Here is a 14,697-nt window from a genome sequence, read left to right on the forward strand (position 1 = left end):
GAAGGTCCGCGACCGACCCGGTGAGCTCCCGAGAAGGCAAGATGGCGGCCGCGACGCCCAGGCGACCCCGGCGAGCCTAGAAGGCGTTCTGCAGCCTGCCTGGAACTGCCGAGGTGAGAGTCGGAACTAGAGCTGGAGACTGGCCTCGGTGAATCCGCCCTGGACTAAGAGTGAGGCGCTGGGGCTCCGCGGGATGCAGCGGTCTACCGGCCACCTTTACCAAGATGGCGGCCGGCGGCGTCCGCGGTAGCCGCTGACTGACAACTGCTACACGCGGTGGTCCCGAGGTCTGGGTGCGGCGGAGGCCCCTGGCGGAGGAACCGAGGCGGCTGTAAAGCGGCTGACCGAGGTAACGGGAGCTGGAATCGACAAGGGGCTGAGGGGAGCACACGGACAGTGACAGACTGCAGCCACTTGGAGCAGACAGGCGGGAGGTGTGCAGGGGAGCGTGTGAGAGCTGCCGGGGCCGAAGAGTGAATGCCCGGTACCGGCCTATCTGAGTGGCGGGCTCCCGACCCCTATACCCTCGCTAGACTCATGGAGGGCATCACCACCGACCTTTAGCGGGCCCCTGCTGTTTTATAGGATTGGACCAGACACCTGGGGAGAGGTGTGCAGGCCACAACTGCACCCACAACATACAGGGCTCCTACAGGGCTGCCCCCACATCCGGAGCCCCACAGGGAGTGTAGCTGAGAGTGTTGAGGAGGCATCCAGCTGCGGAACCGAGGCTAGAGGATACCGAGGGGTCGATACCCTGCTGGGAGTGGATTTAGACGGTGTAACACGGCGGAGAGCCACTGCTTCCTGCGGGGCCTGGCAAATTCCCACGAGGCGACGGGTGTCGGCGGCGGGCACCGAGCGCCAGAAGCTTGTACCCGAAGAACGGGAAGCCATGGGGAAGGGAGATCCGGCAACGAGGACGAAGAAACAGGGCCCCATGGATAACTATGCAGCGCCTCGGCCAGCCGTGGAACAGCAGTCCGGGCCACACGGATCGCGGTCCGATACGGCGATGTTGATGGAAGCCATCCAGGCCTCTAGGACCGACATACAGGCGTCCCGCTCGGCCCTGGAGGTAAAGATTGGTGAGGTGGGCTCTGAGGTGACGCTGCTGAGGCAAGACTTCCGGAACCTAACCGAAAGGGTGGCGGCGACGGAAACTGGACTAAACAATCACGAGATAGCCATAACAGCGCTGAAGAAAGAAATGGCGGAGCTGCAGGCCTCACACCGTCAGCTACTGTGGAAAGTGGACGACGCGGAAAATAGATCCAGACGCAATAATCTACGCTTTGTGGGTTTTAGGGAAGGAAGCGAGGGGAAGGACATGTCCTCCTTCCTACACAACTGGTTGACAGCTACATTCCCAACGGCGCAGTTTTCCGCATGCTTCATCATTGAGAGGGCACACAGGGCCCTTCTGGCCAAACCACCAGAAGGGGCACGACCAAGGCCAGTTATAGCACGCTTCCTGAACTATGCCGATAGAGATATAATCTTACGAGAATCCAGGAAGCGGGGTGAGATCCGGTGGGAAAACACAACCATAATGATTTTCCCGGACTACAGCCAGGAGGTCTCGAAACAGCGTTGATCCTTCGACTCAGTGAAGGCAAAACTGAGGTCTTTGAACATTTCCTACATGCTTCTCTTCCCTGCGAAGCTTAAAGTGCTTTTTAAAGACAAGTCCTTCTTCTTCACACATCCTGAGGATGCATGGCAGTGGCTTGAGGAACGTCCCATCCTGAATAGTAGAGAGGCGGCAGGCCGGGAAGCGTTGGAGAGATCATTGCGAGGACGGCCGCTCCGGGAGCGACCGAAACCGCAGAGAGCAAAAACAAGACGGATGAAGACTCGGAAACCGGAGACGCCATACCAACCCCGTGAATCGGAGGATCGGAGAGGAAGCAGATCAACGTCGCCGGGTCTCGGCCCGGTGGCAAACTCTAGATTCGGCATCTTGAGGAACGGAACCCGATCGGAAGGAGACGAGGGAACAGTATCGGAGGGCCGCACGTCCGAAGGAGAGGAGGAAGACATAGTAGAGGATTCAGAACACCCGCTAGTCACAGAAATCCAGCTCATGGAACAGGACTCATCGGGGCGGGCGCCCACCATGGACTCACAGGACTCACGTTCTTGAAGTACACTGGTGCCCGGGGACTAGAGTGGTGCAGCTCGGCGATATGGAGCACGCAAGTTACCACGCCCCTCCTTGTTTTATAAGTTCTACTCATTGTTTTTTGACAAGTAAAGGGAGGGATGTGTGGGAGGGCGACAGGCCTTCTCCCGTGGATGGTTCAGTCCCAGGTTGGGATGCAACTGACAGGGGAGGGAGGTGGGGTGGGGGGTGGGATGGGGGAAAGGTCTTCTATGTTTCTTGAGTTGGGAAAGTTAAGGGGGGTAGGGGGGAAGCAGTTCATGAACAGAAGCAGCGCACCTCTACACACCGCATCACTCTTCCACCTCAGGGAAGCGACACGATAAACACCGAAGGGACACAATGGCAAGTGCACTGAACACCTCCCATTTGGGTGAACAGGGAATATCCATATTGACATGGAATGTTATCGGCCTTGGGTCAAAGATCAAGAGAGGGCTCGTGACTGCTTAAATCAAAAGGCTCACACCAGACATAGTCCTCCTACAGGAAACTCACCTCAAGGGCAATAACTGTGCTTTTATAGCACGGGGGAACTACGTGACATTGGCACATGCGGGGTATACCTCAGATTCCAGAGGGGTGGCGATTCTACTAAGGAAAACAGCTCCATTTCAGATCACACATACATGGCTAGATCCTCAGGGGACTTATGTGGGGGTACAAGGGTCATGGAAACACTGTCGGTATACAATCATCTCAGTATATGCACCACCGAAACTCCAAAACCGCACCCTCAAAGCCATCACAGCCATCCTTATTGATACAGCGGATACTGTTCAGATAGTGGGTGGCGATTTTAATGACGTCATGTGTACAGCACAGGATCGTACTGGAGCAGCGCGTCAAGGGAGGGTATGTTCGGTACTAGCACGACAAATGCACACCATAGGGCTCACTGATGTCTGGAGGTGGCTCCACCCTACATAGGAGGCATATTCTTTTTACTCAGGGGCACACAGAGTCTTCTCGAGGATAGACTACATATTCACATCTAGAGAATACCTAACCCCGAACGACATGGCGGAATACAAAGCAAGGGGTATCTCGGACCACTCGCCGCTCTACGCACAGTTGGGACGGGAGCGGGGTAGAAAAAGGGCTGAGTGGCGCCTAGCGGCATGGGACCTCCAAACACCGGCAATACTACGTGGCATCAGAGCAGACATAAAGGTATATATAGCCGAAAACGAAGGAACAGTAGACTCAGGGGTCACATTCTGGGAGGCAATGAAGCCGGTACTGAGGGACCGGATACAAAGCAGATTAGGGGAAGCTAGACGGGCACAACAGGCGGAGGTGTCCGCCCTTGAGACGGATATACTGGCCCTAGAAGCAGCCTACCAACAGAAGAAGGATTCAGGAACACTCAGACAACTGCTAGATACTCAAAGACATTATAGGGAGATAGCATCTAATGAGGCTAGGACGCAGTCGTTGGCAACACTACACCGATTATACGACGTGGGAGACAAATCGGGCAAACTTCAGGCTTGGCTCAGTAGAAAAGAAAGAGCGGCGAGGTGGGTGGAACAGGTCACAGTGGCAGATGGAAGGCAGGTGAATACGGGCGAAGATATAGCGGAGGTCTTTGCGTCCTACTACGAACGCTTCTATAAGGCCAGAGACCTAGGCTCGGGTGACGACGCACGGTATTACATGGGAGAGGCAGAAGTGCCTGTGCTATCCACCGAGGCCTGCGAGAGGTTAGAGGCTGAGGTTACCCTGGAAGAAATTGCTGACGCCATAGCCACCCTGAAGTGGGGGAAAACGCCCGGGCCGAATGGCTTCCCGGCGGAATTTTTCAAAAAGACAGCCGATCTATTAACACACCACTTAAAAACCCTGTTCTCGGAGGCACGCCAGGAGGGACGCTTACCACCGGACCTCGCGCTGGCTACAATTGTACCAATCTATAAGGAGGGCAAACCAAAGGCAGAATATGCATCTTACCGCCCCATATCGCTCCTTAACATGGAGGTAAAGATTTTAGCCACCATTCTAGCCAAACGTCTGCGGACGGTCATGACAGACCTTATCCATATGGATCAGTCGGGGTTCCTGCCGGATAGGGCAACTAAGTTGAACCTCCGTCGTACACATAACTGGTTGCAAGAGGTTAGGGGGAGGAAGGAGCCCCATTGGTTCCTCTCCCTCGACGCAGAGAAGGCCTTTGATGCGGTGCACTGGCCGTTCTTACTGGCGGTGCTACATCGCTTTGGATTCGGCCCCAAGTTCCAACAATGGGTCCACCTTTTATACACAGCCCCAAGAGCGCGGGTTCGGGTCAACGGGAGGCTGTCTCGCGAATTCCACATTGGCAGGGGAACCCGTCAGGGATGCCCGCTATCCCCGCTCCTGTTTACACTCACCATAGAAATCCTAGCGGTAAGGATTAGACAGAATCCGACGATAAAGGGCTTTTCAGGGGGGCACCCAGGCGCACCTCAGGAAAAACTATCCATGTACGCAGACGACGTGCTGTTGTATGTCACTGAACCGGAGACTACGATCCCGGAACTATTCAGGGAGTTGGGCGGCTTTGGTGCCAGAGCGGGTCACACCATAAATTGGCACAAATCTGTCCTCTATGACCCCCAGGGTCGGGAGAGAGAGGAGTACCTCCCGGAGCAGCTAATACATACTCCGACGGGATTCCAGTACCTGGGTGTATACATCACCCTGGACAAGGAACTCTCCTTTCACAAGAATATAAAACGGATCATGGATAGCACGTCGACGGAGATTACCAGATGGAGACATCTGCCGCTCACCATTTTGGGCCGAGCGGCAATGTACAAAATTATTGTACTCCCGAAGTTTTTGTATGCGCTCCAAAACGAATACTACCAGTTACCGGCTAATACCATAACCACAATACACGCAGAACTCCGGGCGTTCCTGTGGCTAGGGAAACAACCCCGGGTGGCCTTGTCTACTTTGCAACGCCATCAATACAGTGGGGGGATTTCACTCCCTAACCTAGAGGCGTACTACTGGGCGGAACACCTCGCCCCGATCAATGAATGGCTGCACGCGCCTGCTGACCACCCCACATACGCCCTGGAACGCTCCACTATGTCTCACAGAAATTTCTTCTACTATCTATATGGGGGGCGGTACAGACTTCGCTTTTACTGGCCACGGTGATTACCCTACACGCCTGGAAGAGGGCTATTAGACGTATGGGGTGGGACAAGAAGCCTACCCGACAGACGCCACTGTGGCACAGCCAATGGCTGAGTGAACTCAGCAAGCTACGCGGTTTTCAGAGATGGGACGATATAGGAATATCCACCATTGGAGATGTCATTGCAAGGGGGGAGCTGAAGTCGTTTCAGATGCTCAGGGACGAATTTGGGTTGCATAACACACAGTTCTATAAGTACGCTCAATTGCGACATGCATGGAGGGCACAAAACATCTCACTCGTGGACATCTCAGAATATTCACCGCTAGAGGGTAGGCTACTCCAAGAGCAGGTCATAGGTAAACTGGTATCACTCACATATAAAACCCTGACAAACCACATGTTAGGCGACTTGGCAAGGCTGCGGAGTGTGTGGGAGGCAGATGTAGGAGAAATGGAGGATTTAGACTGGGAAATTGTCTTGATGCATCCCCGTGAGGTGGCGATTAAATCGAGGCTACGCCTCATCCAACTAAACGCGCTCCACAGAACCTATTTTGACAGGGTACGCCTCCTCAAAATGGGGAGAATAACTGACCCAGCATGCCTTAGGTGCCACCACGACAGGGGAGACTTTTACCACACGATCTGGGCCTGTGACATCATACAGACCTACTGGGGACAAATATTCACTGAGCTAGAGGAGATACAAGGGTTGGCTTTGACGCGCGACCCTAAATTGGCTTTACTAGGCATGACAACTGAGGTTGACCTACCGCGCCCCCTGCTTATCTTCTTGGTACTGGCCCTAGTGGTGGCTAAGCGCGACATTGCGAAGTACTGGGGTGCGGTGGAACGACCAGACATTGAAGAGTGGAGGAGAGGCATGGACCTGTACATGGCAGTTGAAAGAGTGACTTATAAAGCGAGGGGCTGCCCCAAAAAGTTTAAGAGAGTGTGGACAAAATGGAGACAGCACCATGGATTAGAGGGAGGCCCAGGAGGGGGGCACTGAATGACGGGAGGGCCCGGGACTCGGCAGCTGTCGTATAAGACACAATGTGGACCAGGAACAGCCCGACGGCATATACTCTGGTATGGGGAGACCAGTCCGCCTTGAAAGGGGGGGTTGGGAATTGGGTGTGGGGGAGGAGGGAGCGGGGGAGGGGGTAAGCTGCTTTGGTTTACTGTTATAATGTTAAAATTGTAGTTACATATGGAATGCCATGACTAATGGTATCAAAAGTTGCGCATGCAGCGGACAGTGGGGGAATGTTGCCGCCCTGCCGGCTGCCGAAATATCTTACTGTTTCTTCTTGCAGATGCAACAATAAAAAAATATTAAAAAGAATAGCACTAGAGAGGCAGTTCATTTAGCAGGCCAAAATATCAGTCTCGGATTTAAAAACATCTCCAGGGATGACCTTTTCCTGATGTAGAGATTCAACTGACGTTCTTGTATCAGCAAGAAAGAAGAAAAGCTCATTCGGGATAGGGATGGCGGTCATGGGGTGAACAAAGGTGGATTAATCGTGAGGTCTATCAGCCTAAAGCTTTGAGAAATGTTCTGACCCAACTATTCATGGTATAAAATAGTCATTTTGAGTACTTGCCCTGTGTGGCCATGTGCAATAATACGCCAGAACAGAACCTCTTGTCGACCCAGGGCTGTGTCTAGCAGATGCTGCAGAATAGATTCATCCCATTTGTGTTGTTTTTCTTTGACAATCTGCTTATAAGAATTTTGAGCGATATGGACAGCAGCTGTATTGTGAGCTTTTGTCTCCCTCGGGCAGTATGGCTTGGCCCTACGATAATCTTGGCCATACCAGGGGGTGTTTTTGATAGGGTTATTCAGATGTTGTTTGCATGGACTTGAGAACAGATCTTCAAGGTACTCAAAGAAATAGGTGAAATGAGTGTCTACAACTGATTGGTTTAGGCAAGAGCAAAGTTCCTCATTAGTCAGCTTGGCCAGAAAAAGAGTGTACATTTAGGCCAGCAGAACAGGATAATTGACTATAGAAGGCCACTTGATGCCCCTTCTATTATTAGAAAAAGATGGAAAACCCTAATCTATGGGGACATATTATGTCAATGTTGTTCTGTTGGGTGTGTCTTACTTCACTCAAAACCCTACAGAGACTTCTGGATAGGACTGTAAATGACCCAATGCAGAAAGTATCCTCCCAAACCTAAAACCCATTCTAGTAGCCAAACATTTCCCTGAGAGAAAAAAAGGCATTCCACATGTGTTGCTCATCCTATGCATCGGTACAACATTAGATTTTCCTTGGTCTTCATTGCTAAAGATGCTTTTCTGGGGGTTGTTAATACCTACATGCCAAATGTTGTGTCTTTGAAAAACGTTGTCTTTCTGTTCCTTTGTTTAGTTATAAGGAATGCTATTTTTTGCCAAAATTGAAGGTTCTCTCCTGGCACATTAGTCTATATTAAATTGCCTCTTTTCTATTCCACTATCCCAGTGACATTGTTAATGTATTCAAAATGATATATTTGTGAGTAGGGACACATTCTCGAAAATTAATTTATATTTTTTAAATGCATACATTATAAACATATACATTTTTTAATGGCAGGTTAGTGTTCTGCCCTGTTGCCAAAACAGACCCATGAAAGCAAGGGTGGTATTAAAACTGAATATACTTTTTAAGATGAAACAAACAAGTGACTGACCATGTTTACCAGGCCACAAACCACAACAGAGATCAAAAACAAAAATACTCCAAAACATAGGTCATTTTTAAAAGGCTGATGAAGTCTCTTTCAGTGCTCTTACAACATTCTTACCATGTGTATAATTCATCCTGCTAAACTGACAAAGAAATACTTTGCCATTTAGGCACTTGTACACTAAAATACTCTCTCTATCTTTATTGACATTTTGTAAGAAAACCATTTCATGAACTCTGTAGGGCTGCTTTCTCCATCTAAAACATTATCCCTGTAGTGGTGGTGGCTGGTTATTTTGTACTAATACTTGTTTTCCTGTACCATATGTGTGCAGCACCTATGCACAAAAACATTTTCTTTTACTGCTTATGGCTGAAGTAACTGTACTAAAATTTTGTTTCTGTAAAGTATGTGCCTTGCACTTTGTACACACCAACCACTCTAGGCCTTATACCTGTACTCTCTATGGACAGCTCTCTTGTACTAAAGCATTATCCAGGTACTGCAATTAGGTAGTGTTTCTCCACTAAAACATTAGACTTGCACAGTCTGCGGCTGATATTTCAATACTAAAACATCTTCTGTAGTACTGTGTGGCTGACTATTATGTAGTGAAGAATTATTCCAATATATAGTGGCTGCCACTCATTATTTAAAAACCACTCCTGAAGTTCAGTTTAGGACACTGCCCTGAATCCTATTCTAGACAGAAAATGGGTTAAGCTATTTGCAGCATTACACTGTCTCAGCACTATTACTATACCACATACTCTCTTCTTCCTCTTTCATCTGGATTAATTGGCCAACTTAGATGTGCACATTGGTTGCTCTCTGACTGGGAAGGGTGCATCAGTTAAATCTTGCTATGTGCATTACTTGTTTTGCACCTCTACCATACTATAAAAAGTTACATAATTTTCTATCAAACTCTTTGTTGTGTTGTTCCTCCAACCATATTGTGCATTCCACTATGTCTCAAAGAATCATCAATGTTACAACACGTAGTGACCCCTGACCCTGTTCACAGGGCCGGTCGCTCCACGCACCGCACGGCTCCCCGTGAGTGTGCCCAGGTTCTCACCGCTGCTGCCGCGAGTTCGCCTCTGACCCTGTTGCTGAGTATTCTGCGATTTTTGTAATTTGTGCCCTGTGACTGTAATTGTGCCTTTGGTATTGTAATTGTATTTTGCTTCCTCGCCGCCCTTTTCCGCGACCGTCTCTCTCGCTCTGTGCACCCCCCCCGCTCCCCGCCGCTGCTCCCCAGTGGCCGGCCCCTTTTCTCTTCTCTACCCTCTCCCCCTTCCTATGTGCCGCCCCGCTCCTGCCTCCCAGCTGCTCCTCCCTCCCACTTGGCCATTTATGGCGGAGACCGCGCGGTGGTGAGCTGTGACCCCTGACCCTGTTCAAAGGGCCGGTCGTTCCACGCACCGCACGGCTCCCCGTGAGTGTGCCCAGGTTCTCACCGCTGCTGCCACGAGTTCGCCTCTGACCCTGTTGCTGAGTATTCTGTGATTTTTGTAATTTGTGCCCTGTGACTGTAATTGTGCCTTTGGTATTGTAATTGTATTTTGCTTCCTCGCCGCCCTTTTCCGCGACCGTCTCTCTCGCTCTGTGCACCCCCCCCGCTTCCCGCCGCTGCTCCCCTGCAGCCCCGCCCCTTTTCTCTTCTGTACTCTCTCCCCCTTCCTATTCGCCGCCCCGTCCCGCCTCCCAGCTGCTCCTCCCTCCCACTTCGCCATTTATAGCGGAGGCCGCGTGAACGCGCAGCGGTCACGCGCAGCAGGCGCGCCGATGGCAAGCCCGCCTATGCCCGTCCACGCCTGGACCGCGCCCAGCGCCATAACCCCTGAACCTCGCCAGACCCAGACCAACCGACTGAGATACGACAACACCACCCTCAACGCACACAACACCGGGCGACCGCCCGCCTGCTATCAAGCCAACCCCAAGCGCACCTACGGACCCTTCACCTGTCAAGACTGCAAATTCACCTGCCTCCAAAACCGCTCCATGCCCGCCAAACCCAGCAGCAACAACCACCTCAAGTGCATCCTCCTCAACACCCGCTCCATACACAAGCACGCCATCGACCTCTGGGACCTCCTCGACACAACAGCACCAGACGTCGCCTTCCTCACGGAAAGCTGGATGAACGCCTCCTCAGCCCCCAACATCGCCATAGCCATCCTGGATGGCTACAAAATCACTCGGAGGGACTGCACCAACAAACCAGGAGGAGGGATCGCCATCATATACAGGAACACCATCAGCGTCACGACCAACACCGAAGACACCATCCCCTCCACCGAACACCTACACTTCCAGATCCGCACCAACCCCCAGACCACCCTCAGAGGAACACTCATCTACAGACCCCCGGGCCCACGCGCACAATTCAACGAAACCATCGCCGACCTCATCAGCCAGCATGCCCTAGCCTCACCAGACTACATCCTCCTAGGAGACCTAAACTTTCACCTAGAAAACAACAACAACAGCGCCACCGCAACACTGCTCGACAACCTCGCCAGCCTCGGACTCAAGCAATAGTGAACTCCCCCACTCTCCTCGCCAGCCACACCCTCGACGCCATCTTCTCAGCCAGCAACCACATCGCCTTCAACCACGCCACAGGACTGCATTGGACCGACCACAGCTGCATACACTTCACATTCAAGAGGACCGCATCTCACCACCACACACTTCGGATCCCCTGCCGATGCTGGAGCAAAATAACCACGGACCAGCTCACCACATCACTGAGCCAGAACCCACCTGCCGACACCAACTTACCCAACGCCAACACCGCAGCGTTCAACCTCGCACACTGGATCACCAGCTGCGCCGATGTCCTCGCTCCCCTAAAAAACACCCACAACAAGGCCACCACCAGAAAACCCTCATGGTTCACAGACGCTCTCAAAGCCGCAAAGAATTCCTGCCGAACTCGTGAAAAGACCTGGCGCAAAGAACGGACAACGGAAAACATGACAACCCTCAAAACCGCCACCCACGAATACCACCAGCAGATCCGGAACACCAAGAGGACATCGCTCAAGCTACGACTAGACAACAACACCCACAACAGCAAGGAACTCTTCAACATCGTCAAAGAGTTCTCAAACCCTGACGCCAGCAACAACGACATCACCCCATGCAAGACCTCTGCAACTCCGTCGCCACGTTCTTCCACCGCAAGATTGCAGACATACACGACAGCTTTGGACCCCAACCCCCACCTCCGGACACCAGCCCAATGACCCCCTCTACCACCATCAACTCCTGGACCCCCATCAGCAGTGAAGACACCATCCACGTCATAAACACCATTCACTCCGGCTCCCCCTCCGACCCATGCCCCCATCACATCTTCAACAAGGCTGACACCATCATCGCACCCCACCTCCGGAACATCATAAACAGCTCCTTCACGTCAGCTACCTTCCCGGAGAGCTGGAAGCACGCTGAGATCAACGCCATCCTGAAAAACCCCACCGCAGACCCCAGGGACCTCAAGAACTTCTGACCGATCTCACTTCTCCCCTTCCCGGCTAAAGTCATCGAGAAGACTGTCAACAAACAGCTGACCGCCTTCCTCGAGGACAAGAACTCGCTCGACCCTTCACAGTCCGGATTTCGAACAAATCACAGCACCGAGACCACCCTCATCGCAGCCACAGACGGCATCAGAGCCTTGATGGACAACGGAGAAATAGCCGCCCTCATCCTCCTGGATCTCTCAGCAGCCTTTGACACCGTATGCCACCGCACCCTAGCACACCGCCTCAACAACACGGGCATCCAGGGGAAGGCCCTGGAATGGATCAACTCGTTCCTCACCGGCAGAACCCAGAAAGTCCGCCTCCCCCCTTTCCGCTCCCCGGCAACTGAAATCATCTGCGGCGTACCCGAAGGATCCTCACTCAACCCTACACTCTTCAATATCTACATGAGCCCTCTCGCCACCATCGCACGAAAACACAACATCAACATCATCTCCTACGCCGACGACACCCAGCTGATACTCTCTCTCACCAAGGACCCAGCCACCGCCACATCAAACTTCCAGGAAGGAATGAAAGAAGTAGCAGACTGGATGAAGCACAGCCGGCTCAAACTCAACTCAGACAAGACGGGAGTCCTCATCCTCGGACAATCCCCCTCGGCATGGGACAACTCCTGGTGGCCCTCGGCGTTGGGCACCGCACCGACACCCACGGACCCCGCACGCAACCTGGGCTTCATCCTGGACTCCTCGCTCACAATGACCAAACAAGTCAACGTTGTCCCATCCTCATGCTTCAACACCCTGCGCATGCTCCGGAAGATCTTCTGATGGATCCCCGCCAACACCTGAAGAACAGTCACCCAGGCCCTCATCACCAGCCGACTGGACTACGGGAACGCCCTTTACGCTGGAACAACTCCAGAACCGTCTCCAGCGCATACAAAACGTCTCTGCACGACTCATCCTCAACATTCCCCACCGCTGCCACATCTCAACCTACCTGAGAAACCTCCACTGGCTCCCCGTCAACAAAAGAATCATGTTCAGACTGCTCACCCACGCACACAAAGCACTCCACAACATGGGCCCGGAATACCTCAACAGCCAACTCACGTTCTACACCCCCACCCGCCAGCTCCGCTCCACCAACCTCGCCCTCGCCATCATCCCACGGATCCGCAGAGCCACCACCGGAGGAAGATCATTCTCTTACCTGGCAGCAAAGACCTGGAACTCCCTCCCCACTCACCTACGACTGACCCAGGACCACCTCAGCTTCAGGAAGCACCTCAAGACCTGGCTCTTCAAGCAGTAGCAGCACCCTGCCCCCCCCCAGCGCCTTGAGACCCTAGCGGGTGAGTAGCGCGCTCTATAAATATCCTGATTGATTGATTGATAGTGAATTCATTGAATACATATATTCTAAAAGAATACTCATTGACTAAATGCTATTCTTTGGAATTCAAGTAAATCTGTGATGGCCTGGTTAAATTTACAGTAGTATTATAATCTCAATTTCACCATCGGAAACCAGATACTCCGCCTTTTATCTAATTTAAAATTTGATAAAAACTTAAAGTTGTCGGATTGACTATGATTAAACTATTGAACTTATCACTGATTATTCAAAATTGTGTATTTACTTTTCAAATTGCTTTTCACGTGCGGCACATATATGCCATTTCCTGAAAGGGTTGCTATACAAATGTCTTCATGCAATGTCTTTTATTAAGCATGTCCCAAATACCTCCCTACTATGATCCCAATTCATCACTACTCACTAGTATGTGTCCAATTACTGAAGAAATGATAGTCATCTCTTTCTTCATATCATTTCTGTCTCCGATAACGCATACATTTGGCCCATTTTACAAAGAATAGTTGTAGTAAATCTACATCCATAAATGTACTCCTTTACTGTAAGTGTGCAGACTAATGACTTTAGACTGTTTTAAAAACTCAGCTGTACTATATCTTGTAAATTGTGTCAGTCACCCTTTCAGGTATACTCCTGGAAAAGTCATGTGAATCCCAATTTTTTGTATGTGGCACTGGCATGTCATCAATGCGCGTTTGCAAACTTTGAAGGTGAACCATGCCTTGAACCAGCCATTCCCTACCTATAATGTGATTTAACTGTGCACCAATATGTGAAAAATGTACAATGCTATTTGGAAGTAACTAGATTTATGACTGCCAGATCACCATTTATGAATTTGTAGCAGTCCTAGAAGAACTTTAAAGACTGCAAAAAACTTTAAGTATTGTACTAAAAAATGTTTATGTTTACACAAACGTTGTTATAGGACTTTGCTTTCCAATGAATTTATAACACTGCATTTCCTTGTAGAGTTTTTTAAACAAGTTCTCTCTGAATTAGTTTTACATACTGTGTTTCAGAAATCATTGCAGCATGCTTATTAACAGTCTGTGTTTCTACCCCTCAGGTCTGTGAGAGCTCCCGAAATTTGAAGCTGCCTACCAGGTTGCCACGGCAACAGGAAATGAGGGAACGGTCACTTCGGAAGTTCGGTTTACAGTTGCTTCACGACTAGGCCGCGATTGCTCCAGACTCAGTTTAATTTGCAACCCCACTTAGCCTATCAAACTGTACTCCAATCTTTGAAAGCATCTACCCTTAAGTTCTCTTATTAATGGATTCCTCTTGAAGATGCAATTTTTATGGAATATTAAGGGACATGGCATTGAGCGCAACCTTCTGGAAGCAGAATGCTGAAGCTAAACTATATTTTTTATCGGTTGACATGTTACTAATTATGACATTTGCAATGCTTTATCTGTTTCAATGTGTGTGCGTGTGTTCCTTTGTATGTATATTGACTATATATACATATATTTATGCACACTTACACAAAAATGTACATATATTTGCAGAGGAACTCACAAAAAGTATCTGAATTAACAATTGATCTGTAATGCATTTTCTGCCAGGTCAAATAAAATAATTCTATGGAAATATCATTATACCCTTCAAATTAATGTAAATAAAATATTATTTACCCACTGCATCATAGGAACATCAGAATGGAAAATGAGATGTGCTCACCCTGGTAAGAATATGCTAAGTGTATGACGCGAGAGCTAGGCAGAGTCCACACGGTGCCAACACATTTGAAATCCATGGGATTTAGTATGAAGCTAGGACATTTTGAAACTATTTGAGCTTGCTTTTCAATAGTG

The 14,697-nt window shown here is 50.4% G+C and overlaps 1 protein-coding gene across 1 annotated transcript in view; it reads left to right on the forward strand.

The window, feature by feature from the left end:
- Positions 1–14,473, forward strand: part of CDH13 (cadherin 13) — a 2,391,456-nt gene extending 2,376,983 nt beyond the window's left edge. The window contains exon 14 of the mRNA XM_078669939.1: positions 13,944–14,473. Within this exon, the coding sequence (XP_078526065.1) occupies positions 13,944–13,951 (8 nt within the window). The 3' untranslated portion in view covers positions 13,952–14,473. The remainder of the gene's footprint in view (positions 1–13,943) is intronic.
- Positions 14,474–14,697: the final 224 nt, after the last annotated feature.

The sequence above is a fragment of the Lissotriton helveticus genome, chromosome 12 (genome assembly GCF_964261635.1).
Source record: "Lissotriton helveticus chromosome 12, aLisHel1.1, whole genome shotgun sequence".
NCBI classification, from domain to species: domain Eukaryota; kingdom Metazoa; phylum Chordata; class Amphibia; order Caudata; family Salamandridae; genus Lissotriton; species Lissotriton helveticus.